Raw genomic sequence first — 13393 nt, forward strand, 5'->3', positions numbered from 1 at the left:
CTTCCGATCTTTGCCTCCATTCTTTTTCCGAGGTCCTGGATCATCTTCACTATCATTCTGAAATCTTTTTCTGGAAGGTTGCCTATCTCCACTTCATTTAGTTGTTTTTCTGGGGTTTTGTCTTGTTCCTTCCTCTGGTACATAGCCCTCTGCCTTTTCATCTTGCCTGTCTTTCTGTGAATGTGATTTTTGTTCCACAAGCCTCAGATCTTTTTAATAGAAAAATTTCTCTGTTTTCCTCTAGTCCAAAAGGTTATAAATTATTTTCTAGTTTGTTTATGTTTTTATTTTTAAAATTTTTGGGGCTGTGCCGTGTGGCATGCGGGATCTTAGTTCCCCGACCCGGGATCAAACCCGTGCCCCCTGCATTGGGAGCTCGGAGTCTTAACCACTGGGCTCAAGGAAGTCCCTATCTGTTTATATTTTTAAAAGAACAAAGTTTTCACTTTAAGATCTATAATAAGAGAAAAAAATTCAACAAACCAATTGAAACAGGTTTTTATGCTGTGGTTTTATTTTTAAGTTTTATATTGTTTAAAAACTTAGCTTTAATTTGTAGCAACCTATATTTCTCTTTTTAGGGGACTGATTAAATTTTGGAACATTCAGACAGAATATTATGCCCAGCTAAGATAATGCATGTATTTAATTTATTGATTTTTAGAGATGTGTATGATGTATGATTATTCTTTAACTCTGTATTGAAATATATGCCATATTGAGTGAGGAAAAAAGACCTCAGAGCTTCATTTGAGATAATATACTTAATGTTTGTTAAAAGGAAATACATTTCTGTATGTATCTATGCATAGAAAAGTCTGGAAGGATGTATGTCAAATATTACGTGCTAATACCTAGTGATGGGATTATGAGTAATTTTAATTTTATTCTTAATACTTTCAGGATTATTTCTAGTTTTTACAAAGAGCATGTCTTAATTTTTGATTAAAAGTATCTTCATTTTGTGGGGAGGGAAGAGAAAAGGGGAAATTAGCTTTAGTTACAAGAATGAAGAACCTTCTCTAATTAAAGGCTTTCCAAAGAAAACCAGGATGGAATCTGGAGCTCTGAATACCAATTTCAAACTACTGTATTTTTGTATATTGATTAATCTTTCAGTTTTTATTTCATTTTTTTTTCTAGGCCAGCCTTTATGGATGAATATGAGAAGACTGAGGACGAACTGCAAAAGCAGTATGACATTTATCTAGAGAAATTTCGAAATCTGGCTTATCTGGAACAGCAACTGGAGGATCATCACAGGATGGAGCAAGAGAGGTTTGAGGTGAGTGCTTAGTCCTTCTGTATGACCATTTGTTCTGGTGTGTTACTTTGTACTTACTGACATGCCAGTTTGTAAATATCACTGTGAAAAAAATATCAGGTGAATGTTTTTTCTTCCTGACCAGACTAAGGATTGCTCATGGGATTCTTCTGTTTTTCTGGTTGTGTAGCCTGGGCTCCGAGGTTGTCAAATCTTTGGTAGTAGGTTATCACCAGAGTTTGGTCAGTTAGGACTACAGACAGGGCGGGGACATGACCTGTGCAGTTGGCTACAGCTGCAAGCTTAGAAGGACCTGGGCTCGCTTTAATTCTCTGCTGTCACCGTTTCGAAATTCTTAGTAATTTTTAACTGCATTTTATTTTGCACTGAGTCCCACAAATTATGTAACATGTCTTGTGTACAGATCTTGCTTGGTCAGTTCACTTAAAGATTTTCAAGCTCTGGTTTATTGAATCACCCAGAGTAGCTTTTTAGAAACTACTTTATAAAGAAGAATTGTAGCTTATTGATTATTGTCGGAAATATGTATGACCTATAAACTGACCAGCTGTCTTTCAGGTTCCTTTCATCCCAATATGTAAGGCCATTTAGGAAAGAGTATTTCAGATCCCAGCATCAGTTGATAAGTATGGAATCAGAGCAAAGGAAGTTGGACAAAGTTGCTGTCATTTTGAATTGCCCTTATCCCCTAGGGATATTTCTGCTTAACCCTAAAATAGGCATTTGGAATCTATTTTCACAGTGAAACTGGTCTCCAGTCTCCCTTTCTCATGCTGTCCTTGACAGCTTTTGGTATAAAGGTTATCCTAGCCTTATTACAAACCTGGACATTTGAATTAGGTGATGCTACTTTGTTGCCAAGAGGGCTGGCTGTAACTGACACCTTCATCTGGACATGTTTATCTGGATGAGGAACCTGTTGTCACTCTTGCTGTAAGGCAGAGGCAGGTCATGGAGGAATGGAGGGTCCAGGACAGGCACGTTTTGAGGGCAATGAAAAGACCCTGGAGTTCTGGACATTTTAAACATTGGGTGTCTGGGAAAGAGCAGTAAAGAGACAGTGAAAATAAGCTGATCATTTTGTACTATTGTCTGGGCCACCCCTGGGCTCAGAGAACGTACCAAAGACCGTGCCTCAGGATGCGAGTGGGTGGCCCAGGTTACTTCTGAGGGGCGCCTTCCTGCCCACCCTCCCTTCAGCAAGTACCTACCCTCTTTTTCTTCTGTGCTCGCAGCTACTCCCCATGCTTCTAATACCTGGTCCCTCAAAATATCTCATGCATGAAACAGTGCTTCCTTTTTAACATTTAGAACAACAGCACATTTTTAAAAGCCAATTTCGTCTCCCATTCTCTCTTTTTCTAACCTTTTTTTTTCGGCCGCACCGCATGGCATGCGGGATCTTAGTTCCCCAATCAGGGATGGGACCCGCGCCCTCTGCAGTGGAAGTGCGGAGTCTTAACCACTGAACCACCACAAGGAAGTCCCTCCCATTCTCTTTTTTGACAATAATTATCAGGGCCACATTTTGTAACCTAACTCAAGTATTAGCTTTTTTTTATACCCTAGGAATTAAAATTAGTATTTCTTTCTTTCTTTTCCTATCGGATCACTCCTACCATTTAGCCCCTTTCAGGGTTAGAATTGTGCAGGGCAGGAAAATGATAAAATTCGTGCTTTATTTTAAGAGCAAGAGGCCCCGTAGTTGATGCATCTGTTCCTGTGTCCACATCCCACACAGGCACACGTGACGGGCATCTTGTTGTGTTGTCAGTTTTCTTCAGAGGCAGTGAGGTGTAGTGGGAGGAGCCTGGCTTTGGGGATCAGTGAGGCCCATTTTGGGCCAGTGGTGTCACTTCTGGGAGCCCCCCTTTTCATCGGGCTGCCAGAGTGATGACGGAGAGGGGGTGTTGAGTTTCTCATGCAGCGTTAGTTCTCTTCCCTTTCCTGTAGTTTAGTCTTTTTTGCTTCTATATCACAAATTTAGCAGTACTTACATGGTAAAGAATAATAAAACAGTCCAGAAAGTGTCATTTCTTCTGGATCTTGTTTTTCCTGCTCCATAGGAAGCTGAAAACACTCTCCGTCTGATGCAGAACAAGCTAAAGGAGGAAGAAAAGCGACTGCTCAAGAGTAGAAGTAAGCCCACACTTTTTAAATGGACGTGCTTACTCTGGACTAGAGTTTTTAGCCTCGGAAAACTTAAACGCATATTTTATTTATTTTCAAAAGGCAATTTTCTCACAACTTTTATATCAGGTACCATTTTAATTCACTTAGGAGCTCAAGAGAATGTTTTAAATTACATAGCATTTAAAGTACATTTGGTTTTCGTGCCAACTGAAATACTGTTTTCCCCTGTTTAAATGATACAATTAGTTTGAGTTGCATATAATTATACAAGAAAATTTGCTCTTAGAGGTCTTGTAGGGTTCCTTATTTTAGGGCAAACTGAGGGAAAGCAAGTATTATGATGCAGTACAAGTGTACTTACTTGAAGGTAGTCCCCCCACTTCACACACACCTGTCATATGTCCCCCAGTAATCCAAAGTCGTTCATCTAGGCTCTCACCTGTAGAGAAATGGGAGTTACCTACTTGTGAGACCTAGATTCTGGGAAGAAATGTTCCCCATGACTGGGTAGCACACTTCATCCATGAACTTCACCAAGGTGTCAAGTCAGCCTTGGGAGCAGTAGCAGCACATGATCTCCATGCGGAATTGATGGCTTTGTCTCACAGAGTTACTTCTCTTGCTTGTTTCTCTTTTCTTGTGATGGTTTTTTCTCTCATGCTTGCGGGAAGTGTGCCTGTCCCAGCAGGTGTGCTCTCTCTCTGTGTTTTCCCTTTGTATCTCTTGCCTGTCATACTTGTTCTATGCCTCTCCTGAATGTCAGGAAACTCTGGAAGAAGAGTAGGGACTGCTGTGAAATTCTCTAGGGGCAAGTTTAGAAAATTCCAAGGGCCTCTCTAGCAAAAGCAGCCCCTCACCTTTATGGTTCCAGGTCGGCCAGGAGTGCCCGAAGCAGCCCTAAATGATAAGCCTGCATGGAGTTTATCCTCTTCCGAGAGGCCCAGCACAGGTAAGAGCCCGGTTGGTTGGCTGCATCCTGCTCTGCCCTGGACCAGCACATTAAGATCTTTCTCAGTGATCTTGCTTTATTCTTCTGAACTCATACTTTAATTCTGTGATCCATAGGTTTGGGATCTCATGAAGGACAGAGATTCTCATGAGTATGTGTGATTTAGTTTTTTTGGAAAAATAAGTTCCAGTTTAAACCAACTTAATGAAGGAAAGCTCTTAATTTAGTAATTTTTGAGCAAAGAAGTTAGGAAAATATTTACAAAGGACCATTCTCAGTTCTATTTATCCTAAGCTTCTTAAGATGCCCTGTGCTTCTTTGCTTTTCTGCACATGTGGGAACATTGCCCAGAGTATTGGGATATAAAGGAGGAGAGATATAAAGGAAGACCTTCTGAACTTTTCTCCCATCTGTGAAAGACTCCTCTGAACAGAAAAATCTAATAGTACATAGATGTGAATCAGGGCAAGAATTAGCAAAATCCAAAAGCTGGAAGAGAGCATCTTGTTCAGGCCACTCTGCAGGTAACTGATTCAACCCAGCAAAGCATTATTGAGTATCTGTTCTGGGTGCTAAGGACATACCAGTGGACAGCAGACAGGGATCCTTGCCTTAAACGATTTGATGTGCTAACGACATGCTGGGGGACAAACAATAAGCAAGCTGTTTGTGGAAGGTGAAAAATGCCATGGGGGAAAACGAGGAGCAGGTAAGGGGCAAAGGGAAGGTGTAATAGAATTGCAGTTTTAAAGAGGAGTCAGGGTAGACCTCACCAGGAGATGCTGTTTAAACAAAGGCTAAATCAGTAGAGCTGGGGAGAAGGGAGCTATCAGATGGGTAAAGTCCCAGCCTTTCTGTGAGAAACTCAGGGAGTTTTGCTGAGTGAGGAAAAGTATGAACACATGGGGCTGGAGCTGAGGCAGATGAGATGAGATGGAAGGTGGGCCGTGTGCTTGAGGGGTTCACATTTGATGGAGACTGTCTTCTCTGTTAAGCAGGAGGTAAAGTCATCTCAGATTTCGCTTTGGGATTTGGAGTAAGAGGTTTGAGGAAGAGAAAGTTTGAGTAATTAGAGATGGGAGAGTGCCATAGGCCCCAGAGATTAAAAAGGCAAAGTGCTCTGTTGGGATGCCCTGTAATAAAAATCAAGAGCGACTCTTCATCTTCCCACCATCCTTTTAAACCTCGTTGCTGGGGGTAAATTTATAACTGTATCCTCGGTAGGATTCAAGCACTGTAGCATTAGGAACTTAAAGAATCCTCTGAATTTATAAAATGACTCAGGAATTTCTAGAAAGCAACTGAGTAACCTTGCTGTGGTTCCATTTTTGTGGTATGGTGGAGAGAAGATGTTCATGCATGTCATGCACATTTACCATGTGCCTACTGTGTGACGGGTGTTGTGCCAGTGCACAGTGATGGCAAAGGCGCTCAGGGATCTCCATGTCTAGAACTGCACCATCGGTACCTGGCCATGAGCTGGTGTTCTTGGAGCACTTGAAACGTGGCTAGTCTGAATCAAGATAATGCTGTTTGTGGAGAATATACACCAGATTTTGAAGACTTACTATAAAAGTAGAGTAAAATTACTCATTAATATTTTTCTAAATTGGTTACTTTTTTTGAATTTTATTTTATTTTTATACAGCAGGTTCTTATTAGTTATCCATTTTATACATATTAGTATACATATATCAATCCCAATATCCCAGTTCATCACACCACCACCCCTCCCACCCACCACGTTCCCCCCTTGGTGTCCATACGTTTGTTCTCTACATCTGTGTCTCAATTTCTGCCCTTCAAACTGGTTCATCTGCACCACTTTTCTAGGTTCCATATATATTCACTCTGTATGACAGTCTCTAGATCCATCCACGTCTCTACAAATGACTCAGTTTCGTTCCTTTTCATGGCTGAGTAATATTCCATTGTATATATGTACCACATCTTCTTTAACCATTCGTCTGTCTATGGGCATTTAGGTTGCTTCCATGTCCTGGCTATTGTAAATAGTGCTGCAGTGAACATTGGGGTGCATGTGTCCTTTTGAATTATGGTTTTCTCTGGGTATATGCCCAGTAGTGGGAATGCTGGGTCATATGCTAATTCCATTTTTAGTTTTTTAAGGAACCCCTCCATACTGTTCTCCATAGTGGCTGTATCAATTTACATTCCCACCAACAGTGCAAGAGGGTTCCCTTTTCTCCACACCCCCTCCAGCGTTTGTTGTTTGTAGATTTTCTGATGATGCCCATTCTAACTGGTGTGAGGTGATACCTCATTGTAGTTTTGATTTGCATTTCTCTAATAATTAGTGATGTTGAGCAGCTTTTCACATGCTTCTTGGCCATCTGTATGTCTTCTTTGGGGAAATGTCTGTTTAGGGCTTATGCCCATTTTTGGATTGGGTTGTTTCTTTTTTTAATACTGAGCTGCATGAACTGTTTATATATTTTGGAGATTAATCCTTTGTCCGTTGATTAATTTGCAAATATTTTGTCCCATTCTGAGGGTTGTCTTTTCATCTTGCTTGTAGTTTCCTTTCCTGTGCAAAAGCTTTTAAGTTTCATTAGGTCCCACTTGTTTATTTTTGTTTTTATTTCCATTACTCTAGGAGGTGGATCAAAAAAGATCTTGCCGTGATTTATGTCAAAGAGTGTTCTTCCTATGTTTTCCTCTAAGAGTTTTATAGTCTCCGGTCTTACATTTAGGTCTCTAATCCTGTTTGAGTTTATTTTTGTGTATGGTGTTAGATTCCAGGTTGTCCATTTTATTGGCGTGGAGTTGCTTGTAGTAGTCTCTTAGGATGCTTTGTATTTCTGCCGTGTCGTAACTTCTCCTTTTTCATATCTAATTTTATTGATTTGAGTCCTCTCCCTCTTTTTCTTGATGAGTCTGGCTAATGGTTTATCAAGTTTGTTTATCTTCTCAAAGGACCAGCTTTTAGTTTTATTGATCTTTGCTATTGTTTTCTTTGTTTCTATTTCATTTATTTCTGCTCTGATCTTTATGATTTCTTTCCTTCTACTAACTTTGGGTTTTGTTTGTTCTTCTTTCTCTAGTTCCTTTAGGTGTAAGGTTAGATTGTTTATTTGAGATGTTTACTGTTTCTTGAGGTAGGATTGTACTGCTCTCAGAACTGCTTTTGCTGCATACCATAGGTTTTGGATTGTCGTGTTTTCCTTGTCATTTGTCTCTAGGTATTTTTCAATTTCCTCTTTGATTTCTTCCGTGATCTCTTGGTTATTTAGTAACGTATTGTTTAACCTCCATGTGTTGTGTTTTTTCCTTTTTTTCCCTGTGATTCATTTCTAATCTCATAGCGTTGTGGTGAGAAAAGATGCTTGATATTATTTCAATTTTCTTAAATTTTCTGAGGCTTGGTTTGTGACCCAAGATGTGATCTATCCTGGAGAATGTTCCGTGCATCCTTGAGAAGAAAGTGTAATCTGCTGCTTTTGGATGGAATGTCCTATAAATGTCAATTAAATCTGTCTGGTCTATTGTGTCATTTAAGGCTTGTGTTTCCTTATTAATTTTCTGTCTGGATGATCTGTCCATTGGTGTAAGTGAGATGTTAAAGTCCCCCACTATTACTGTGTTACTCTTAATTTCGTCTTTTATAGCTGTTAGCAGTTGCCTTATGTATTGAGGTGCTCCTATGTTATGTGCATATATATTTATAATTGTTATATCTTCTTCTTGGATTGATCCCTTGATCATTACGTAGTGTCCTTCCTGGTCTCTTGTAACATTCTTTATTTTAAAGTTTATTTTACCTGATAATGAGTATTGCTACTCCAGCTTTCTTTTGATATCCATTCGCATGGAATATCTTTTTCCATCCCCTCACTTTCAATCTGTATGTGTCCCTAGGTCTGAAGTGGGTCTCTTGTAGACAGCATATATTTGGGTCTTGTTTTTGTATCCATTCAGCAAGTCTGTGTCTTTTGGTTGGAGCATTTAATCCATTCACTTTTAAGGTAATTATTGATATGTATGTTCCTATGACCATTTTCTTAATTGCTTTGGGTTTGTTTTTGTAGGTCCTTTTCTTCTCTTGTGTTTCCCACTTAGAGAAGTTTCTTTAGCATTTGTTGTAAAGCTGGTTTGGTGGTGCTGAATTCTCTTAGCTTTTGGTTGTCTGTAAAGCTTTTGATTTCTCCATCGAATCAGAATGAGATCCTTGCCGGGTAGAGTAATCTTGGTTGTAGGTTCTTCCCTTTCATCACTTTAAATATGTCATGCCACTCCTTTCTGGCTTGTAGAGTTTCTGCTGAGAAATCAGCTGTTAACCTTATGGGAGTTCCCCTGTATGTTATTTGTCGTTTTTTCCTTGCTGCTTTCAATAATTTTTCTGTGTCTTTAATTTTTGCCAATTTGATTACTATGTGTCTCAGCGTGTTTCTCCTTGGGTTTATCCTGTATGGGAATCTCTTTGCTTCCTAGACTTGGGTGGTTATTTCCTTTCCCATGTTAGGGAAGTTTTCGACTATAATCCCTTCAAATATTTTCTCTGGTCCTTTCTCTCTCTCTTCTCCTTCTGGGACCCCTAAAATGTGAATATTGTTGCATTTAATATTGTCACAGAGGTCTCTTAGGCTGTCTTCATTTCTTTTCATTCTTTTTTCTTTATTCTGTTCCGCAGCAGTGAATTCCACCATTCTGTCTTCAGGTCACTTATCCATTCTTCTGCCTCAGTTATTCTGCTATTGATTCCTTCTAGTGTAGTTTTCATTTCAATTATTGTATTTTTCATCTCTGTTTGTTTGTTCTTTATTTCTTCTAGGTCTTTGTTAAACATTTCTTGCATCTTCTCAGTCTTTGCCTCCCTTCTGTTTCCACGGTCCTGGATCATACTGTCATTATTCTGAATTCTTTTTCTGGAAGGTTGCCTATCTCTACTTCATTTAGTTGTTTTTCTGGGGTTTTGTCTTGTTCCTTCATCTGGTACATAGCCCTGTGCCTTTTCATCTTGTCTATCTTTCTGTGAATGTGGTTTTTGTTCCACAGGCTGCAGGGCTGTAGTTCTTGCTTCTGCTGTCTGCCCTCTGGTGGATGAGGCTATCTCAGAGGCTGGTGCAAGTTTCCTGATGGGAGAGACTGGTGGTGGGTAGAGCTGGCTGTTGCTCTGGTAGGCAGAGCTCAGTAAAACTTTAATCCACTTGTGTGCTGATGGGTGGGGCTGGGTTCCCTCCCTGTTGGTTGTTTGGCCTGAGGCGCCCCGACCCTGGAGCCTACCTGGGCTCTTTGGTGGGGCTAATGTCGGACTCTGGGAGGGCTCACACCAAGGAGTACTTCCCAGAACTTCTGCTGCCAGTGTCCTTGTCCTCACGGAGAGACACAGCCACCCCCCGCCTCTGCAGGAGACCCTCCAACACTAGCAGGTAGGTCTGGTTCAGTCTCCTGTGGGGTCACTGCTCCTTCCCCTGGGTCCCGATGTGCAAACTACTTTGTGTGTGCCCTCCAAGAGTGGAGTCTCTGTTTCCCCCAGTCCTGTCGAAGTCCTGCAATGAAATCTCGCTTGCCTTCAAAGTCTGATTCTCTGGGAATTCCTCCTCCCGTTGCTGTACTCACAGGTTGGGAAGCCTGACGTGGGGCTCAGAACCTTCACTCCAGTGGGTGGACTTCTGTGGTATCCGTGTTCTCCAGTTTGTGAGTCAGCCACCCAGCAATTATGGGATTTTATTTTATTTTGTATATTTATCTTTATTTTTGGCTCCATTGGGTGTTCGTTGCTGCGCACGGGGTCTCTCTAGTTGCGGTGAGCGGGGAGCTACTCTTCATTGTGGTGCGTGGGTTTCTCATTGCAGTGGCCTCTCTTGTCGCGGAGCACAGGCTCTAGGTGCACGGGCTCAGCATTTGTGGCTCACGGGCTCTACAGCACAGGCTCAGTAGTTGTGGCGCACGGGCTTAGTTGCTCCGCAGCATGTGGAATCTTCCCGCACCAGGGCTTGAACCCGTGTCCCCTGCCTTGGTAGGTGGGTTCCTAACCACTGTGCCGCCAGGGAAGCCCCTGATTTTATTTTGATTGCATCCCTCCTACCATCTCACTGTGGCTTCTCCTTTGTCTTTGGATGTGGGGTATCTTTTTTGGTGAGTTCCTGTGTCTTCCTGTCGATGACTGTTCAGCAGTTAGTTGTGATTCCAGTGCTCTTGCAGGAGGGAGTGAGAGCACATCCTTCTACTCTGCCAACTTGAACCAGTCTCCTATTGGTTACTTATTAAAATGACATTTTAGATATATTGGGTTAAATAAAACATTATTAAAATTAATTCGCCTGTTTTTGCTTTAATGTAGTTAGTAGAAAATTTTAAATTGCATCTGGGGCTGGCATATTTCTATTGGACAGTGTTGATCTAAAAGGAGAAACTTACAAAGTTTAAGCTTAAGTGTGTATGAAGTATATTTCATTGTGTTTTTTTTTTTTTTTTTTTTTTTTTGCGGTTCGCTTGCCTCTCCCGTTGCGGAGCACAGGCTCCGGACGCGCAGGCCCAGCGCCCATGGCCCATGGGCCCAGCCGTTCCGCGGCACGTGGGATCCTCCCGGACTGGGGCACGAACCTGTGTCCCCTGCATTGACAGGCGGACTCTCAACCACTGCACCACCAGGGAAGCCCTTCATTGTGGTTTTATTTGAATTTCTCTGATAGCCGATGAAATGGAGCATCTTTTCATCTGCTTATTGGCTGTCTGTATATCTTCTTTGGAGAGATCTATTCAAGCCCTTTGCAGATTTTTAAATTGGGTTTTCCTTTTATTGTTGACTTATATATTCTAGATACTAGACCCTTATATATGATTTCTGATTTGCAAATATTTTCTGTCGTTCTCTGGACTGTCTTTTCACTTTCTTGATGCTGTCCTTTGCTGTACAAAGTTTTAATGAAGTACAGTTTATCAATTTTTTTCTTTGTTGCTTGTGCTTTTAGTGTCATATTTAAGAAACTGCTGAATTCAAGGTCACCAAGGTTTACCCCTCTGTTTTCCTTCTAGGAGTTTTATAGTTTTAACTCTTATATTTAGGTCTCTGACCCATTTTGAGTTAATTCTTGTATATTAACTCATTCTTTTGTGTGTGGCTGTCCATTTGTCCCAGCACTACTTTTTGGAAAGTCTATTATTTTCCTGTTGAATCATCCCAGCACCCTAGTTGGCCATCCTCATTTTAACGTGTCACTGACAACTCGGTGATTTCAGTGTCAGCGTGTATTAACTTTAGTTTACATGCTTGGTCCTCAGTCTATTGCTGTGACTTGTCAGAAGAAATCGTACTGAGCCCAAGGTACCTGTATTAATGTTGGTTTAAAATTCATGATATCATTTGCTTTATATTGCATGGGGTGAGGATTTAATGTCATAATTTTCCTGGAGGAAGTAAAAAGTGAACTAATCTGAAGAGTGATTTCACTTTGTGGTCATTAATTTGTGTTAATATCTAGTTAATATCTAATCACATTCTCTGTAACAGCTTTTATAAGGTGGTAGTTGTCAGCTCGATTGTACTGAAGTCCTTACAGGATGCCCTTATTGACACTTTCTCCAGCTCCCAGCTTTGCCCCTTCGTGCTGTAGAGTACAGCTCTTCTCTCCAGGGCTAAAGGAAGCAGGAAACTTTCCCTCAGTGCCCAGCTAGATGCAGCTGCCATTTCATTACTCTCTTACAGCAGGAGTTACGCAAAGCATTTTTGTAGATGAACAATTACTCTACTTCCAAACTGTCTTAAGAGTCAGTGATGAGAACAGCAACTGCATTCTTCCAGTTCCATCCTTCTAAAACCTCTGTCACTCTCTGGGCACAGAGCAGTTGGGCTGGGCAGTGAACGTTTTTTCTCCCCACTGTGGAAACTCTCCTTTTGTAGGTTTACATTAGGAAATGTTCAACCTGCACAAGACTCCAGAGGAGTATTTAAGAAATTAATGTAAAAGCCCGTTGCACTGAGAATGACCTTTCTTTACCTTTATAATGAGTTTTCTCCAGTAAGGAATATCACGAGCACCAATCTTCGTTGCCAGTCACCAGGTAGCTATCTTTCCCAGGCAGCCCAAACAGGCCCTTCCTGGCCCATCTCCCTCTTGCCTCCAGGCTTGTTCTGGTGCAGTTGCTGACCATTTCAGTGGGCTCCACTTCCCTCGTGTTATCTTCAAGGAGCTTGAGTTCTGGTAACATGGCCTAAGACTGAACAGAGAATGTTTTTTTTCCCCCAACTAGCGAAGAACTCCCAGCTACCTTGACAGCTGGCTAGTCAAATTTTTAGTTTTACATACTAAATACTGGAATAATGTTTCTAACTGATATAACTGACCCACTTTTTTCTTGCTTTGGAAAATTGTTTATAAAAAAACTAGCCTATGGTTGTTTGCATTAACTCTTCACTAAGTATCTACAGGCAACTCCCAAGAAATTCAAATCAAAACTCAAATGCATCAAAAGAAAGGCTCAGAAGCACAGATGGCTTTTGACAAGAGCCTTACTGGACAGAAGCTGTTTTAGAGGCAATGACGGAGCTGCCCTTTTGTTTTGCCTACTTGTGTCGCTGCCAGGTAACGATGACTCCGACATTGACATCCAGGAGAACGATGAATCCGACAGTGAACTAGAAGAGAGACGGCTGTCCAAGCCACGGACAGCCATGGAGGCGCTCTTGCAAGGTACCACAGTGGCTCTTGCTTGCCCTCCGCCCCATGCCCTGTCACAGGAAATGGCGGCCGGGATTGGGTCAGGGCTGCTTGGTTTCGAGGCCCGTAAGCACACTGCCCTGTTGTTTATCAGGATTTGGCTCTTAAACTGGTCAGTGGTCATCTTTGCTGCTAATACTCTTACCTTTGGCCCCAAGAATAACCAGTCTTATTTATGGTTTGGTACTTCTCACAGAGGCCACATAACACACTGCCTCTGCTGATCAGCTGAATTCTGCCCATTTTGGGTCCAAACTGCTCTCAGTGCAGTTACATCCCTTATGGTCAGAGAATTAATGCACAAATAAGGGACTTACATGAGCATCTGTGCTGTTAAAAAAAAGT

At 41.4% G+C, this 13393-nt stretch overlaps 1 protein-coding gene across 8 annotated transcripts in view; it reads left to right on the top strand.

Moving 5' to 3' along the window:
* Positions 1 to 13393, top strand: part of IFT38 (intraflagellar transport 38) — a 40505-nt gene that overhangs the window by 20552 nt on the left and 6560 nt on the right. For 6 of the 8 annotated variants that reach the window (XM_024759574.1, XM_024759580.1, XM_024759577.1 and 3 more), the window contains 4 exons: positions 1144 to 1285; positions 3352 to 3424; positions 4290 to 4367; positions 12914 to 13021. In XM_024759574.1, coding sequence (XP_024615342.1) covers positions 1144 to 1285; positions 3352 to 3424; positions 4290 to 4367; positions 12914 to 13021 — 401 coding nt within the window. The remainder of the gene's footprint in view (positions 1 to 1143; positions 1286 to 3351; positions 3425 to 4289; positions 4368 to 12913; positions 13022 to 13393) is intronic. The other 2 variants (XM_024759578.1, XM_024759579.1) reach the window with 1 other exon arrangement.

The sequence above is a fragment of the Neophocaena asiaeorientalis genome, unplaced genomic scaffold (assembly GCF_003031525.2).
Source record: "Neophocaena asiaeorientalis asiaeorientalis breed wild unplaced genomic scaffold, Neophocaena_asiaeorientalis_V1.1 scaffold254, whole genome shotgun sequence".
NCBI classification, from domain to species: domain Eukaryota; kingdom Metazoa; phylum Chordata; class Mammalia; order Artiodactyla; family Phocoenidae; genus Neophocaena; species Neophocaena asiaeorientalis.